The sequence below is a fragment of the Mastigoproctus giganteus genome, chromosome 2 (assembly GCF_048544385.1).
Source record: "Mastigoproctus giganteus isolate SK-2022 chromosome 2, ASM4854438v1, whole genome shotgun sequence".
Taxonomy (NCBI): Eukaryota; Metazoa; Arthropoda; class Arachnida; order Uropygi; family Thelyphonidae; genus Mastigoproctus; species Mastigoproctus giganteus.
Window position 1 is genome coordinate 126695678 of NC_143576.1, and position 19730 is coordinate 126715407.

At 37.8% G+C, this 19730-nt stretch overlaps 1 protein-coding gene across 1 annotated transcript in view; it reads left to right on the plus strand.

The window, feature by feature from the left end:
• Positions 1 to 19730, plus strand: part of roq (RING finger and CCCH-type zinc finger domain-containing protein roquin) — a 711471-nt gene that overhangs the window by 205911 nt on the left and 485830 nt on the right. Inside the window, exon 8 of the mRNA XM_090390025.1 lies at positions 16464 to 16695. Coding sequence (XP_090246151.1) covers positions 16464 to 16695 — 232 coding nt within the window. The remainder of the gene's footprint in view (positions 1 to 16463; positions 16696 to 19730) is intronic.

Consider the following 19730-nt stretch of genomic DNA (forward strand, 5'->3'; position numbering starts at 1 on the left):
TCAAAAGTTCATCTTATCATCACATCCACTGAAGCGACTTGTGCGAGATATACACCTGTTCAAATAAGTACGCACAATTGCATACACACAGTTCTTGACAGAAATGTACAAAATTGCTAGGCAACAGTAGCCTCAGCGAATCACACCACAGTTTATTTCCTTTAGTTCAGATCTTCTATGAGCCTTTGTAGATCAATTACAGTTTGTGTTAAGCACTGAATTGACTCCAGCTCCCTGGCTGCTATAAATCTGTCAGCCATCCTCAGTCTGTTGGTCTTCATTCTCAGGGATTTCATGCCTGTTAAGGCAGTTGGTGGGATGTGCCACTTAAAAAGCTGCCAGATGCATGGTGATGATATCATGCCAGTCATCATCTTGATTGTAGTTATTAATCGTTTCCAGTCAATGATGTCTGGTAAATTCTGTAGTTTAAGCTATTCAGCAAGCTGTGTGGTCTTTAACTGTTGAGGGAGATGGTGTTTATGGTTTGCCCACTTCAGCAGCTAGAATTCACTCGCATGTATTCTCCTAATGTGTGGTGTAGGGGTAACCGATGCCCACAATTCAACGGCATACAATATGGCCGAATACACTGTTCTTAAATATCGTGCAGTTTTAGTTTGTTTCATGTGCAAGAGGTAATGTTTGGTTGCACAACATATGTAGTTCATTTTCTTTACAATCAAGTCAGTATGCGAGTTGAACATAAATTAAGTATCAAATATTACTCCCAGATCTCTATGCCTCTCAACAACTGGGATAGGTATGTCATTTAGTTTTGGTTTTATGAGCATAGGCAATTTTTTGAGAGAGTACACCATCATTACAGTGTTCTGTGGTTTTAGGGCCAAGCCAGATTTATCTAATACACGAATAACTTCCGAAGCTTATGATTAATCTGGTCACACAATGCGCTATTGGTCATGGACGGTTGGGTGGTTGTTAGGTTCTTAATATCATCTGCATAAGTGCATACATCATTCCTACCCTTGCAGAACGGGATCAACATGGCGGTAAAGAGGAGTCCGGATAAGACTCCACCTTGTGGAACTCCTGCATGGAGTCGGCTTTGGAAAATCTGATTGTCCACATGGAATGGACTGGAATGGAATGGAAATAAATGGACCGACAAGTAAGTAAGGCCTGTAGGAACTTCAGCAAGTTTCCTTTTATTTGGAAGGCATGTTTGGAGCAGATGTAGTAGGGCATGTACGTCCAGATTATTGAAGGCTGCTTTTATAGCAGCATATATTATTGCAACTTCCTTTCTGGCTTGGAAAGCATTTAGTATTGCTTCCTGAACTGTGAGGAGGTTTGTAATTGTTGATCTTGTATTTATTGAATAATGAATTTGTTGAGGCTGCCTGGCCAGTATCTGATTTGACAACTTTGTCAGTAGAGCTTTTTCCAGTACTTTTAAAAGGGTAGATGCAGTAGATATAGGCCTATAGTGCTCCATGAGGTTAGGCTTTGTAATTTTCGGCATTGGAATTACAGCATACTTATTCCAGTTTTCAGGGAAAACTCAGTGAGCAAGGATAAAGCTTTAAATTGCTTGGAGTGGTTCAGTTAGATAAAGGCTGAGACACTTTACCATGAAGTCGGGGACTTGATCAGCTCCAGCTGTCTTAGTTGCCCTGAAGGAATTAATACTCTGTATTAGCACTTTAGCGATAAGAACAGACTCCAACTCACTGTCAACCAATAGATCCCACTGAAACTCCCTGACTTGCATCTAATGATGTATGCTAGAGAATCTGCTGATGTAGTCCATTCATGCTTATTTGTCAAGTCCTGATTTGTGTCAATTTTATGTCTGCAACGAGGTAGCTTTTCCTTGTTAAGTGTGTCTTTAATCTAGCGGTTGATTGCTCTACATTTTTCCTTATTAAATATTGTTCTTAATTTTGTCCTTGGCATTGAAGTTGATATACAGTAGCATTATGAGCATTGCAATTGGGCTATTATCGGACGGAAAAATGTTTTGGAAGGTACATGCATTATACATTTACAAGAAGACAGAATTAGGTCAAACCTATTTTCACCTGTTGTAGGTTGGTCGTTGATAGGAGAGATGGAGCATGGCCGCAGCTTATTTAACATGGTGTCCAGCAGGTTATTGAGCTGTTGTGGAAGGTTGAAATCTACACATACTATATGGGTGGCTGACATTTATTTCGTTGAGGAGCCACTGTACTACATTATTTATCATTTCTAGACTAGAGGCGGGTGGAATGTAAATGACTGCTATATCTAAGAGTACAGTGGGGACTTATAAAGTGACAAATAATGCCTTATAAAGCTCTGAATCTGAGTAGGCAACTGTGATGATTTGAACTCCTTTCACACACAAACAGGGCTATTCCACCCCTCATTATAATTCTAGATTTGAAGTAGGCCTTGTATCCAGTAGTGTCTCCAACGACTGGAGACTTGATGTGACTGGAGCCAGGTATTAAGACAGTGATATCAGCAGACCTCGACAGGAGCATTTGTTCTAGTGTGTCCAGCTTGTTCTGTATGCTCCTAACATTTTGATAAAAATTTTCCCCATGGATAATGGTTTTATCTGTACCCTAGTATGTCTTCTACCAGGTATAGTCTTGCTTTGTATCATATGTGAGGTAGTGACTATTCTAGGAATTTGGTTGACATCTGACTGGCAATGTGGTAGAGGTTCATTATCCTGTGCAACTGATGGGTGCATATATTCTGCGATGGCCTAGTTTCCTTCCTTTGGTGTCACACTTGTGAGTTTGTGGTTGGCTTACTGGGAAATACGTAGTGGGAAATACATAGCGAGGTGGATTAAATCTCAGATGGCCGTTGTGATAAAATGGCCTGATGAGAGCTCCCACTGGCCAGAAGGAGGTGGCTACAACATTATTAATATCTTTTTCATCACACTCAGTTTTGGAGGAAGGATGCATATGTGGCTGCCCTCTTCAGTAGGGTGTCTTATGGTTTTATTTATGGGTTGTAGGCATTCAGACACAATGTGGTCTAAAGGTCGACTCGGGGAAACAAAAATGGCTTTAGAGTGTTGGATGGGTCTTGTGATCATGGGTTTTATTCGAGAGAAGATTGATGCACTTGACAATCTGCAGCAGTTGTTATTAGTAGGGTATTGTATACCTGCTTCCGAGACAGAGTTGTATTGGCTGTACTCTTTATGACTAGATGAGTAGGAAGGGATGGGAAGTCTTTCAGCAAATTTTCCTTTGGAGGTGTCGGTCTTGTTCTCATATGATTTGCTATTCAGTCTATCTGGCCTAAAGCTATTGAGATGGTGAATAGCCTTCTGGATTGAGAGGCAATTTGGCAGACTGGTACAGGAAGTATTAGCTTCATGATACGGCCACTCAGTAACATCTTCATTAAAGCAATTTGCCACTGGATTATTTGTTGTGGATCTGTTGGTGCATTTTCTCATATGAGTTAAGTGGTCTCTCTGAAACCGATTTGGTTGGTTTATGTTGCGATATCTGGCCATAGGACCTACTGCATTAGGATTATTTAATGTTGGAAAAATGATATTATTCACACATCAGTTACTCGATGCAGGTGTGAGATTAACTTTTCTGTTATGCGACATGAATTGATAGTGCTAAGCTTATTCTCATGAAGTACTGATAGATCAATTTGTTGCCAATTCCAAGTTTCAATTTCTAGCAAAGGAATTATGCGATCGATGGCATACTAGCTTCTGGAAATGGTTGAACATTACTCCTTATGTGTTGATGGTCTCGGGTGCCTTTAGTATCATGACCATTTTGTGACCTCACGCGTGGTGGATATTATGCGTGTGAATTGACCCTGTTTGTTTTCACCATCGTGCCCCTTTTGTTGTAATCTTCAGAGTTTTAATAATTTGGCTTTGATCAGAGACATTAGTTGAATATCTAGAGTGTTGATTATTAGATGCCTTATTTTGTTCACGATGAGATCTAGTTTTTGGTCGTCTAGGCAGTGGAACGTAGATTTATCTGCTTGTTGGTACACAGATTTTTCATCAATCCCTAGGCAAGCTAATACAGCCGAGTTTGATATTTCACTTGGGACAACTAGACTTGTTTTGTTGTTTATTTGGTTATATTCATTTAAATTTACATTAGTATTTCCACTATTAGAACTAGCATCAGCCAGGGTTTCATTGTAATATTGGCTGGCACATACAATACTATCACTGTTATGCCGCTGTCTGTATTGATCTCTGTAGAGTTGCACTTGGAAGGTAACTGGCTTAATGGAGGCTGTAACATTATCCATTGACATTAGCATCATAACTTCCGTTTACAGGAGTCTATCTGGATATCAAAATTCATTCCAGAAATTAGTGTAGACCCAGCAGGTTGACGCCAGCTATTTTGTCATCTCATAATCTCTGGGTGTTTTCTCTGGCCTCAGTCTGTCTGTTTTTCGACCTAATAGTATGTCACTACACACAGAATCTTTGACGATGATTGGCACCTCACATCAAGTTGCATTTTCATTTCTGAGCTATGTAAGACAGTAGGACTGACAAAACTATTCCCATCATTGGTTATTGACAGTGGCTTCGCTTTATCTATATTAGTAGGGTTATTAGGTTGGGTTGCCTTTCCTTTGGATTTCATCCTTTTATTTGATAGTACAGTAAACCCTCGATATAACAATATCGAGGGTTTTTGTACTATCATAATGATATCACTAATAGAGGAGAAGGGGTGTCCATTAGTGCCGAAAGTCCATTAAATCGATTGTAACCTGGTGGTGGGGGGGGGACATTTTTTATTGTTCTTGATGTAAAAAAAAAAAAAAGCTTTAATAAAAAAGTACAGTACTGTACAATATAAAATTATGTTGCAATTTGGCCTTTGATTTATGGATATCAGAAACAGTTTTTTTTATGCCATAAATTTCACAAACATGCTATTGAGATGCCTTGTTCTAATTTCTCAATTAGCAATAATTTCTGTGCCACATTTAAGTTAGCATTAGCATTAGTAGAGGCATTTGATGCAAGAAAGCAAGCTTATGCAGCATCAGCCAAAAAAAAAAAAAAAAAACCCACTTCCACTTCACCCCTCTGTTCGTTCAAAATACCTGTCCAGCTGAGCCTTAAACTTATTTAGGCTATCAACCTCCACCACAAGGGATGGAAGTCTGTTCCACCAACCAACCACCCGCTGGCTAAAGGCAAATTTCCGCACGTCTATCCTACATCTGTCTTTCCTCAATTTGAATTTATGCCCTCTCAGGTGATTTTTCTGAGCTAGAGGAAGAATCCCATCAGCATTGAGCATGCTTAAACCATTCAAGGCTTTATACACCTCTATCAGATCACCTCGCTGGTGCCTAGTCTCCAGACACTGTAATTTGCAAAACTTAAGCCTTTCTTCGTAAGAGCACCCCTTTGTTCCATTCACTAATCTTGTTGCCCTTCTCTGTACTCGTTCCAGCAGCTCTACATCCTTCTTGAAATGAGGCCTCCAGACCTGTATACAGTATTCTAGGTGTGGCCTGACCATCGCCTTATACAATGGAATAATCACCTCCTTATCCCTGCTGGAAAAATTCCTGTATATCATTGACAATACTCCATGAGCTACTCTTGCAGCCCGTCTGCACTGCTCAGAGAACTTCATATCTGCCTGCACAACCACCTCCAAGTCCCTTTCATTCTCTACCACAGTCAGTGTAGTACCACAGAGTTGATACGTTGCTCTGGGGTTGCTGTTTCCCATGTGTAGTACTTTACATTTGTCAATGTTAAACTTCATTTGCCACCTCTCAGCCCATCTGCTCAACCTTTCCAGATCCTGTTGCAGCAGCAGCATAGTGTCAGTAGTGTCCTTGACAACCCTGCCAACCTTTGTATCGTCTGCAAACTTGGACATTAAGCCCGATATACCATCATCAATATCATTTATAAATACAGAAAACAATAATGGACCCAACACTGAGCCCTGAGGGACTCCACTAATAACATCAGTCCACGATGAGCAGTGTCCATTGATTACCACTCTCTGTCTTCTCCCCCTCAACCACCCCTTTATCCATAGCAGCAATTTGCCTCCAATGTCACACTGCTCCAATTTGTGTAGCAGTCTTCCATGTGCAACAGTATCAAAAGCCTTTCTAAGATCCAAGTATATAATATCAAAGTTATTCCCTGCATCCAGTTCTTTTGTGACTGCATCATAGTATCCAATCAAGTTGGTCAGGCAAGACTTCCCCTTAACAAAACCATGCTGTGTCAAAGTTAACATGCTTCCTTTTAACTCCTCTATCACTTGATGCCATTTTAAATTGTAAGAATTGCAAAATTATTTAATAAATAAAGTCACAATTCAGAAATCACAGAAACACTGTATACAGCCTGACTTGACTGCACAATAGGTTCAGGCAGACTGAAACAGAAAAAAAAACGAGTCGGTAGACCTGCAGTTTAGTGTCCCGAGTCACGTTCAGCTCGCAAGTCACTGCATGCTCTTATCTATTATTTGTAATGTGGGAAAACAGCTATTTGAACACCTTTTCAGAAAGAATAAAACCAATTTCATGACTACAATTTCCTGAATTTGGTTATAAAAATAAAAGTAGGTAATTATCAAAACAATAATGGAAATAGGTAATTATTATTAATTTGTAATTAATAACAACACTGAAGTTTTGTATAACCTAAAAAAAATAATATGATTGAGATTAATATGTACATTACTGTATTATTATTTGTCCGGTCTGTTAAATCTGAAAACCGTTATATCCGGGTCCGTTAAATCGAAGGTTTACTGTACTTTCTTATTTACAGGTGTTTTGCACACTTGGGACAGGTATGATTTTTGTTTAGCGATTGACAATTTTGAAAGATTATGAACACAACAATCCCCAGGCTAAGTGAGCAGCTGAAACTATGCACAGTGAGCAATGCAGGCTTTTGACTCTTGCTGCATGTGCTTTTTTCCGGCACACATGGCATTCTTCTGGTTTGTAGTGAACGTAGGATTTCCTGCTTTCAACTGACTTTTCAGTTAAGCTCACAATAGGAGTTATTTTCAAGATGATTTGCTATGGCGACTTTCAGCAGGTGTTTTGCACACTTGGCACAGGTATGATTTTCGCTTAGCGATTGACAATTTTCAAAGATTATGAACACAACAAGCACCTAGGCTAAGTGAGCAAATTTCATTGCAGATTTCAGTCAGCTGGCACTAGAGAGGAGGCCACTATTGAATTTACACTAATGATTAAGGGATTTAATCATGCCTATTGTGTGGCAACCTTGACTTTGTGACATTTCTACATACACAGTTTAACTCTACTTGGGGATACTTTTTTTTATGAAATCCCCAAACACGAGAGGTATTAGAACCTATAGTACTTAGTACCGTGCTTGGGTTGGAGGTTGAGAAGACGAGAGAAGATATTTGTTGACATTAGACTTGAACTTCTTCAGACTGTAATTTTCAGGAAAGACATGAAGGAAGGTTGTTCCAGAAAACAGCAGTTGAATGAGGAAGATAAAAGGATGGTTCTGTGAGTGTGAAGTTGGACAGTAAATGGATATTGTCTGGTGGCGGCACATGTTCGGACTGTTTTGAAAGAGAGAGTGGGAATTATAGAAGCGAATTCAGAAGAACTGTGCCCATGGAAATATCTGTAGAAAAGGCATGCAGCACAAACAGTATGTCTATGAGACAGGGAGTGGAGAGACTCTGTTAGAGATGAGTCATTAATTAACCTAACTTCCCTCTTCTGAATGGAATCTAGAAGTCTGAGAGAGTTTTTGGGAGCACCGTCCCAGATGTGGGAACAATATTCCATGGAAGGGCGGAGTTGCGATTTGTACAGAGTGAACAGCTGTTTGGAAGAAAAGTAATGCCGAGAGCGAAAGAGAAAACCAAGTTTTTTAGATGCAGAGGAAACAATATTTGTAATGTGCTTGTGCCAAGAGATATCAACTTGCCTAGAAATTGGAGTGTCACCAAAGATAAGCATAGGAGCAGAAGAATCTTTTTTGGGAGATATAAGACAAGACTGAGTTTTAGAAGGATTGAAATTAACTAAGTTGTCCAGAATCCTACTGGAGAATTACCTGGAGATCAGCATTTAAGGAATTGGTAGCGGATGTTCGAGAAGTTGAAGCTGATTGAGCAGGGCAAGGTTTCTCAAAATGGAAAGTGGAATGCAATGTGCTATCATCGGCAAAACTATGGAAAGGATTTCCAGTCAATGGAAGAAGGTCATTAATATACAAGAGGAAAAGAGTGGGGGAAAAACTGAACCTTGGAGAACAACAGCATTAGTGGAGAACTTAGATGACAGAGACCCATCTACCATCACCCTCAGTGAGCGATCAGAGAGAAAACTGGATAACCAATTTCAAAAAACAGTTGGTAAACCATAAGATGGAAGCTTGTTTAGAAAGCCTTTGAGATGTCTAGAGCAACTGCTTGTGTTTCACTGAACTTTTCCATTGAATTTGTCCATGAATGGGTAACATAATCCATACTGGCAATCGTTAATCAGATGGAAAGTTTCTTGGTGGTTTAAGAGTTGGCGATTGCAATGTTGTAATTGCAATGGGATGATAATTGGATGGGAGGGATTTGTCACCCTTTTTGGGAACTGGCTGGATATGAGCAAATTTCCATGCAGAAGGAAAAACACCCCTTTGGAATAAGAAAGTGAAAAAGGCCGCAAAGAACAGGAATAAATTTGGGAGCAAAGGTTTTGAAAACAAGTGGAGAAATACAATCAGGATCTGGAGCTTTCTTAGCATCAAGATTCATCAAAATCCTTCTGATATCCTTTTGACGGAAGACCACAGGAGGCATTGAATGGAGCGTGTTGGGAATGGTGGGAGGTGTTTTATCAAGATCATTAATACATGAGCTGGAAGAAAAATGGGATGCTAGCAGGTCAGCTTTATCCTTGGCTGAAGTGACAACAGAACCATCTGGTTTGGACAGAGGTGAGAGCAGAGATGGGCAAAAGTTGCGACCAATAGCTTTGGCAAGAGACCCGAATGCTCGGCTACCATTAGGGCAAGAAGCAAGTTTTCTACTCTTATCCAGTTCAAAATCTAGTTTGGACTGAATAATAACTGCTTTACAATTGTTGCGAGCTCTGGTGTAGGCCGAAAATGAAACCGAAGAATTGGAAACAAGCCAATTACGATATGCAATATTCTTCTCCTGAACGGCCTTAGCACATTTATTGGAAAACCAAGGTTTAGATTAAGGAGAGATTTTAAAGTGGAGTGTGGGATAAGGGATTCCATTCCTGCAAGAATAATTTCTCTGACACGATCTGAGCAAACGTTGACATCAGAAGTTTTGAAACAGTAATCCGACCAAGGAAAAGAAGAAAAGAAATCTCGCAGTTTTATCCCATTTTGTAATCTTGTAATGCCAAACAACACGAGGTTGGGAATAGCCATGAGATAAAGGTTCCATTGGAGAAGAGACAATCACCAAGTTGTGATGTGAAGTGCCTAAAGGACCTCTCACTTCGACCGTGTACTTAGAAGGGTTGTTTGTGAGAAAAAGGTCAAACTTGTTGGCTGTATGGCTAGGATTGTCTGATATTCTTGTAGGTAAATGAACAATCTGTGCAAGATCATTAGTAATTGCAAAAGCCTCAGCATCTCAACCAGCTGGGCGGTATGACTAGAAAATGGAAGCCATCTCTAGTCGTGAACATTAAAATCACCAAGGAAAATTATCTCACTGTTAGGAAAGTTGGACTGGAGAAAATCAAGTTGTAAAGAGAGGAAGCCGAAGAGCTCCGAGTGATTAGTGGGGTTGGGAGCACGTTGAAATAACAGATGGATTTGACACAAGGAGGTAGAGAGATTTTAAGCCAGAGAAGATTGAAAAGAGGAGATTCCAAATTACCAAGTCTCTGACAAGGAATATCGGAACAAACATTTGCTCATGTACCACCTTTAAGACGAAAGGAATGATATAGTGAATAGTTTGGGCAACTGAGATGAACAGTAGGTGAATCAACCAATAACTGAGATTTTGTCAGAAAAAGTACATGAGGTTTAGCAGACTGCAAGTGGAAATGTACGTTATTGATATTAGAATTGAGACTATGTATATTTGTGAAATGAACTAGGAAGTGTTTGGGAGGTTTAGATCTTTTCGCAGATAAGCTTACTCTATTAGTTTGATAATTCATGGTGTATTCAATAGTAAGAAAAAGTGGGAGGGACAAGTTGTATGAAATAATGAAATTTTCAGGTATGGGTGTACATGTGGTAAGAATATATACCCAGATCCTTGACATAACATGGCCTCGAGAATGCCCCCCACATACACACTACTTGGACTCCCTCCAGTCACTGTCTGACAGAGTAGAGGTAGCAAGATTATACACTAGCTGATCCAGAAGCCTCCTGAAGAGTTACCAATAGGTTCGGTCCAGTGTACTAACTAGCGGCTGGCCTGCGAACACTGTTTTAGAGCTGTACCCTCGAATGTAAGGAAGATTGGATCTCGCCATGATGTCCTTTATAACCTCAAAAGTCATCATTCGTACTACCCGATGTGGAAGAGATGGGATAGGGTTGACTGAAACGTAGCTCTGCAGACTAAATATGGGTTCCACCACTTCAAGCGTCCAGTAAGCAAAGTGGCGGTATTGCTCCTGTTGATGAGAGCCATCTACCACCTAGTATTGCCTGGTAGCACAGAGGGGTGGCATTCCTCTATATGATGTGGGCGCCATACCTCGACCCCTGCTTACATTGATTCACACCTGGGTGGTCACCCACAGTGTGCTTGTAGGTTATACCCCAGGATTACTAACTGTCACAGAACGTTCGGACTTCGCCGAAAATGGGTCCACTTGACTTGAGTGTCACCCGAATATCAGTTCCATCAGTGTTTTAGACTCCCAGATAGTAAGTACAGCTTGTCTGGCATATCTGAAAGAATGTCTGTGACAACATCAAGGACCATACTGTAGTTTTGATTGCAATACATGCGACAGAAAAATGGCAACAAAAAGTTACCTGCCATAGAGGGCTAGACGATATCAATGGTTCACTCATACTAAACGGAGTCATCTGGTTTTGGATTCATCGTGGTGCACTGATATTAACACTATATTTTTAGCACTAAGCTCAGAGCATGGAAATGCGTGGCTTCACGGTCAAGACCTCTACGTTTAGTGTGCAGTACACTACATGATATGGGTTACCACAGTTGGCCCTAGGTCACTAACTCCCCCAGCCAGTTCCGAATGCCATCTTGCTTAGTGTAAGGACCATCATTCTTGGACCATAGCCTAATGGAAAGCTATGCTTTGGAATGAAAAGTCATGGTATTTGGTCAACCAATATGACGGTCATGCCTGGGTGTGGCAGATGCCCAGAGAAAGCCACCTTTCTCTGGGAATCTGTAATGAAGGTTGTTGATGATCTGAGGCTATATTTCATTGTTTTGCTTGAGACCGTTGGTTGATTTGGATAAAAGCATTAATCCCAAGGTCTATATAGATATCCTGGACAAAAATACATTACTTATTAATAGGAAATTGCTCTATGTTGTACACCTTGCGTTGTTGGACTTGTTTGAGGACATGAGCATTGAAAAGTTGGACTGGCTAGCTCAGAATCCTGACCTCAGTCCTATAGAGAAGTTAATTGAATTGAATCATCAGATATATGTGAGAAGAGACTGCCCAAAAAATTGAGCCAAACTGGTTGCCACTTTGAATTATGAATTGCTGAAAATATCTCGGAGACATTTATAAAAAAATTGGTGCAAAAAAAGTGGGTGTTCCATGAAGACTAGAGGCTGTCATAAAAGCTAAAAGTTTCAGCACACACATTATTAGTTTTCCTTTAAGTAAAGCTTATTTATTAATGTCAGGGTAGTGTAGATATCCTGAGTCGGCTCTGCATTAGCAACACCTTTTGCTCTTGACATTATTATTTCAAACAGCTGTTCACTCTGTACAAATTGCAAATCTGTCCTACCATGGAGTATTGTAACCAATAGATTCCATTCAAAAGAGAGCATTTATTGCAAGAAGAAGCCAACTGTTTGAAAGAGATGTGTTTGTTTATTGAGCCACCACACGTGCATTCTGATATGTCACTAGTTTCAAAGATCGAGCAGTACGACATTAATGACCCATCTCTAACAAAGTTTCTCTGCTTTCTGTCTCACAGATGTTCTGTTTTTGCTTCATGCCCCTTTTTAGCTACTTCCATGGGGACTATTCTTCTCAATTGACTTTTATAATTCTTCCTCTCTCTTCCAAAGCAATCAAACACATATCACAACCAGTCACCAACCTTTTACTGTCCAACTTCAAATCACAGAACCAGCATCTCTACTTCCTCATTTATTCATTCAATTACTGTTTTTGTGAACAACTTTCCTTCATATGTATATCCTGAAAATTATAATCTACAGAAGTCTAATGTGAAAAAGTTCCTTCTTTCATCTTCTCAACCTTCAGCCCATGCATGGTAATAAGCACTTTAGGTTCTAATATCTCTCATATTTGGGGTTTTCATTAAAAAAAAAAAAAAAAAAAAAAAAAATTCAAAATTTCTAATATGCTATATTATAAAAACTTCCGATATGCTAGATTTACAAATTGGCTGTAATAAATATCCACATTCAACACAATAATAAGTGCTTTCTCTGTTCATTGTAAGTTGAAATTCATTTGGTTACAAGGATGTATATATATGTGTTATAGGTTATCTTGTTGGGCATTTGTTAGCTGTTATGATGTAGAAATGTTATATTACTCTTTGCTCAGTGCAAGGAGTTTAGTAAATAAATTTGACGAATTTGAGGTGCTGGTCAAAACATCAAAGGCAAATATTGCTGGGTTATCACAGATGTGGTGTTGCACAGATATAAGGAATGCATAATTGGAATTTGGTGAGTACAATGTGTACAGAAGGGATATACAGGATAGGAAGGGGGCAGGGGTCATGCTATTTGTTAAGAAACATAAAATCTAATGAAGTGCATCCAGTTGACGTGGGTAGATGGCACAATGTTGAGTCAGTCCTGGTGTGACATTAGTACTGGGAAAGTAAAATTAAAGAGTAGGAGTGTGTTATAGGCCTAATGACTCTGATGAGTATAATGAACAACTGTACACAGAAATAGTGGGCCAGCCAGCAAATCAGATTGTCTTATAATAGGGGATTTTAACTTCCTAGATATTGACTGGAACTTGTGGGTTGGTCACTCGCAAGGCTTTTGTGGATTTAATTGATGATTGTTTTTTAGAGCAGCAACTTCGAGAGGCAACCAGAGGGAGCAATACTTTAGATCTGATTATCACCAGAGATTCGTCATGCATTAAGAATCTGCAGATAAAGGAACCACTAAGTGGCAGTTATCACATTGTGCTGATGCGGGATTTACAGAGAATTTAAAAAATCTCTGAGACAGTGGTCTCAGAGATTTTTTAAATTCTATACAGTGGTACCAATTGATGATGTTACCAACAGCAAATTCTAAGTGGGAAGCATTCAAGGAAGTAACTAAGAAACCAACATACCAACTAAGAAATAGTGTTCAAAGTTTAGGCCCAAATGTATGTCAGATGAACTAATGTGACATGTGGCAGAGAAGAAAAATGCATGGGATACATATAAATTAACAAATGTCATGGAAGCCTATGATAGATATAGGCTGGTCTGTAATTAAGTCACAAAGGAGGTTAGGCAGGCAAAGTCAGATTACGAGAACTCTTTAGCTAAGGATGCAAAGAAAAACAGCACAGAGTTCTTTATTTATATAAACTCTAGAAGGAATGGGATGAATCAGATTGGTCCACTTGATATCGATGGTTAAACTGTTAATGATCCTGCTCAGGTATCTAACAAACTGAATGAGTATTTTGCATCTACATTCACACATGACGAGTTATTCAGGGAGGGGGATATCCATTGATTACCGCTCTCTGTCTTATCCCACACAACCTTCCCTTTATTAAACTGCCAGAGTTTAATAAAACTCTGGCAGTGAGCTAAATAATTTTGTAATAACCAAGAGCAAATTGGAGAAAAAATTGTTGAAGTAAAACATAAGGAAGGCACCTGGGATGGATGTAATCTATCCAGTTATATAACAGGTGGCAGAAAAGGAAGTAAGCAAAGCCTTAGCCATAATTATGAGAGTTTCCTTGGACTCGGGGGAAGTCCCCATGGATTGGAGATATGCAAATGTGACCCGAAATCACAAAGGAGGATCAACAGATGACAGAAGTAATTACAGACCTGTTAGTTTAACTTCTGTTCAGGAGAAATTAATGGAGCACCAATTAAAGAAGCACCGACGGATCATCTAGACAAGACCTCAGTTATAGTTCGGTCACAGCATGGGTTTGTTAAGGGAAAGTCTTGTCTGACCAATTGGATGTGGTCACAAAGGAACTGGGTGCAAAAAATAATTTTTATATCATATACTTGGATCTTAGGGAAGATTTTGATACTGTTGCACATGGACGACTGCTGCACAAATTGGAGCAGTATGGCATTAAGGGCAAATTGCTGCTATGGATAAAGGGAAGGTTGTGTGGGATAAGACAGAGAGCGGTAATCAATGGACATTGCTGTTTGTGCACTAATGTTATTAGTGGAGTCCCTCAGGTTTCATTGTTGGGTTCATTGTTGTTTTCTGTATTTATTAATGATATGGATGAAGGCATATCAAGCTTAATGTCTAAGTTTGCAGATGATTCAAAAGTTGGCAGGTTTGTTAATGACACTAATGACAATTCACTACTGCAACGCGATTTAGAAAAGTTGAGCAGATGGGCTGTGAGGTGGCAACTTAAGTTTAACATTGACAAATGTAAAGTACTGCATATGGGTAGCAGTAACTCCAGAGTAACGTATCAACTGTGTTGTACTACACTGAGGGTGGTAGAGAATGAAAAGGGTAATTGTACAATCAGATAGGAAATTTTCTGACCAGTGCAGACAGTCTGCTAGTAGCTTAACGTATCTTGTCAATGATATATATAGGAATTTTTTTAGCAGGGATAAGGAGGTGATCATCCCCTTTTGTAAGGCAATGGTCTAGCCACACCTGAGTACTGTACACAAGCCTGGAGACCTCATTTTAGGAAAGATGTAAAGCTGCTGAAACGAGTACTGAGAAGGGCAACAAGATTAGTGAATGGAACAATGGGTTGCTCTTATGAAGAACGGCAAATTACAGTGTCTGGAGACTGGGCACGTGCGACGTGATCTGATTGAAGTGTATAAGACCTTGAATAGTTTGAGCAAGCTATATGCTGATGGGATTCTTCCTCTTGCCCAGATTAATTGCCTGAGGCGGCATAAATTTAAATTGAGGAAAGACAGTTGTAGAATAGATGTGTGGAAGTTTGCCTTTAGCCTGCATGCAATTCATTACTGGAACAAACTTACATCTATTGTTGTCGAAGTTGGTAGCTTAAAATAAATTGAAGGCAGAAGTAAATTCAAGGCACAAACATCTGGACAGACTGAATGAGTGAAATGAGAAGGTTTTTTTTTTTTTTTTTTTTTTTTGGCTGATGCTGTATAAACTTGCTTTCTTGCATCATATGCTTCTACTAATGCTAATGATCAGTGGATAGCATTATTTTTTATTTTTTTTTTATTGTCTTTAATGGTATTTTAATTTCAATTTGTCAGTAACTGTGACTTATTATAAGATGATGCAGTGCTTTCGCATGTAATATATACTCATTGGCAATTAAGAACAACCTTTTTTCTTGCCTACTACTGCAAGTGTTGGATTGATCGGTCTTAACTTTAATAAATATAAATATTTGTTTTATCTTATGCATATCTGTAGGACTTTAGGTTCCAATCTTGGTTTGCTTTTATTATCTCCTTTAACAATAAATTTAAACAGCATTGATATTTGGATGCTAATATTAGTTTAAAAAAGAAAAAACCCAATTTACAAAGCACTAAAATATAATCTAATTGGTTCAACAGAAACAGGTATGTACGAGCCATTCTTTGTGTTTGATCATTTTGTACTCAAAGCCTCTGATGAGTAGCAGAGGAATGTTCTTGTGGATGAATGGGTTGATAGTGATAATATTAGTATGAACATTAGTTTAGTTTTTAGTATTAGATCAAATGTAGACAAATGTTACTATTAAATTGCACCTTTAGACACACATATCTTTAGTAAGCACCATATAGGCTTAATCAACCTGTAATGCTATCAAATAATTCATCTAATCTGACATAATTCCCTTAATATATGCATTAATCTAAAAATTATATTTAATATCAAACTGAATATGCATATAAATGACTAATTATACAACAGCAATAACAGTAATGCCACATACAGACATAAGTTAAATAAGAGTCTAAGGTACTGTATTATTAAAATTAGTGAGTGATGTACATATCTCCATATAAAGAATTGCATTATTACAGTGTTCATATTTTGATTGTCTCTGAACACTTTTTTTGACCTAAGATGCTCCACCACCATCATGGGAAGATTTAAAGAATGCTTTGGAAGCTGCAAGATTAGTTGTGAAAGGACTAGTGGAATTTATTCATAATTTTGGCAGCCGCAAACTGCAGGAAGATCGACAAAATCTTAATGCAAAATACAAAACTAGTATGTGTCGAGACCTTACACAGAGAGGAAGTTGTCCCCGTGGTGCTAATTGCACATTTGCACATTCTCATGAAGAATTAGAAAAGTAAGTCAAATTTTAAATAATGTTTATATAATTATTTTTTTATAATGCTTGTTAAATTTAATCAATTGTGTGTTTGTCTATATATTCTTTGAAAGATTAAATATTATGTACAGGGTGTTTCAATTAAAACACACCAGGGGTCCATCTTACTTATTTTCTTACTTATTGTCGTCTCGACCTTATATGTCATATTAGAGATAATTTTTTAACTTGATATTAAAATGTTCTAAGTATTACTGTTTTGAATTTAAAATTTGGCAAAATCAACTATTTTTTCCTCAATGGGTAAGTTGCTTCCCATCATCAGTTTAGTCTCAAAACATCATTTTATGGCAACAATAGCAGATATTCTTCTGAAATGAATGTAAACCAATTTTATTTACATTAAAATTAAAAACAAACACACACAACAGTTGTCTGTGATGGTTGCTGTTTGATAGGCAGCATTTAGTGCTGTGTTGCACAGCTAGCTATACAAGGGCAGTTATGTGTTGCATCTCCTTCTGCAAATATTGGTAAAATAATTATTTAAAAAAAAAATTGTCGTAGAAAGCAGCGATTTAATGAAATAGAAGTTTATGGAAAAAATAAATGTATAATAATAAATCCATTATGAGAAGGGATATTTCTCTGTTTAACTTTGCAATTTTGTCCATGTATTATCAGAGATCAGTAATGTTCAACACCACTATCATTGCTCCTATATTATGTCCACAAATGAAAGAAAACAATATAATAACAACAATGGCAGATTAAAATTAATTAAATTTTAACATCAAATTTAAAAAATTCAGTTCAAATATGACAGAAAACATTCAGACAATTAATAGCCTAATAACTGCAACATTAATGTAGGGTGGAATATAGTTACTCTGAAATGTCAAAATATAAGATTGAAAATTAAAATGTATAAAGTGATAGCCAATAAAACCTAATAGAATGAAATTTAGTAACCACTGAGCAGACTGACTATAGTTTTGAAATTATGAAATACCACAGCTTTCTATGATAGTTCAGAAATTATGAAATGGCTGATAATTAATTCTTTTTATTTTTAATTTTTTACCATTGGATTACCTTTGTGATATTTCTCTAATTAGAACTCATTCTACACTGATAGTTTGATGTTAGCAGAGTTCCCTGTGTTGTTGTGGGTGGTGAATTTCTTTGTTTGGCATCCTCATTTCCTTAATAGATCTTTCTGATATTTTTTTTAATCATTGTATTATTTTATCCACACTATTTTTTTTCCTTTTTTTTCTTTTCATATATTGGTTTTTATCACTATGGATTCCTGTACATTTTAACGTATACTTTTATCATTTGAAACTTATGATATTTTGCAGTTTCAGAACTATAGCCAGTCTCTCCAGTAGACTGAAAGAATTTGGAAGGGCGATGGCCTCAACTTATGGGGGATTCACTTGACTTAATAGTAGTGCAATATCATCATTGTTATATGTAAGTCAATTACCAAAATGGTGAAAATGGCATCATTTTTATCATATATCATATTCTGAATACTACCTTGAATAACCAACGCTTCATCGGTGGAAAAGACTGTTGTTCACTTATTCAATCAGTTTTACCTTACTGAAAAGTGCTGGGACATAATAATTTAGACATACTGAGATATAGTAATATACAAGTAGTTCTCGCTTTGAGTTCCCTGGGTTTACGAGTTTTTTTTTCAATTATCAACAGAATTGAAAAAATGAATGTTAAACATTCATAAATATCACATTTCAAACTATGCTTGTAATTATACAATACAGTGTACCCCACTTTACGATATTAATCCATTCCAGAGACATCATCGTATCGTGAAAATATTGTAACGTGAACCCAAATAACATATTGTTTTTTGGTAATTCATTCCACAACCTCGGAATTTAAAATTTTCTTTATATAACTCTCTAAAAGGTTTATTTTATAGTGTAAATTGTATTAGTTTCCAATTCAACTCATTAAAATACACTACACTTTAATCATTATCATATGTTCTGTTATAAGAACCAGTTTTGAATGGCTTTGTGATATTTTTCTAAAGCATGTTTCTGGAGGTCATGACCATAAAACAATAAAAACAATTTGCACTTTCCGGTTAATTGGGCTTTTCTGTTAGTGCATCTAATTATAAACGGGTAGTGGTTTTTTTTTTTTTTTTATGTGAACCCCAAACACGAGAGGTATTAGAACCTATAGTACTTAGTACCGTGCTTGGGTTGGAGATTGAGAAGACGAAAGAAGATATTTGTTGACATTGGACTTGAACTTCTGTAGATTGTAATTTTCAGGAAATATGGATGAAGGAAGATTGTTCCAGAAAACGGCAGTTGAATGAATAAATGAGGAAGATGAAAAGTTGGTTCTGTGGGTTTTAAGTTGGACAGTAAATGGATGTTGGCTGGTGGCAGACGTGTTTGGACTGTTTTGAAAGAGAGAGCAGGAATTATAGAAGCCAATTCAGAAGAACAGTGCCTGTGGAAGTATCTGTAGAAGAGGCATGCAGAAGAAACAGTACGTCTATGAGAAAGCGAGTGGAGAGACTCTGTTAGAGATGAATCATTAATTAACCTAACTGCCCTCTTCTGAATGGAATCAAGAAGCCTGAGAGAGGTTTTGTGGGCACCACCCCAGATGTGGAAACAATATTCCATGGCAGGGCAGATTTGCGATTTATACAGAGTGAGCAGCTGTTTGGAAGAAAAGTAATGCCGAGAGTGAAAGAGAAAACCAAGTTTTTTAGATGCAGAGGAAGCAATATTTGTAATGTGCTTGGGCCAACAGAGATTAGAAGTCAGGGTAATCCCAAAAGAGATATATCATTTTGCCTAAAAATCTGAGTGTCACTAAAGATAAGCATAGGAGCAGAAGAATCCTTTTTGCGAGATATAAGACAAGACTGAGTTTTAGAAGGGGTTGAAATCAACTAAGTTGTCTTTGCCCCACTGGAGAATTACCTGAAGATCGGCATTTAAGGAATTGGTAACAGATTTTCGAGAAGTTGAAGCTGATTGAGCAGGACAAGGTTT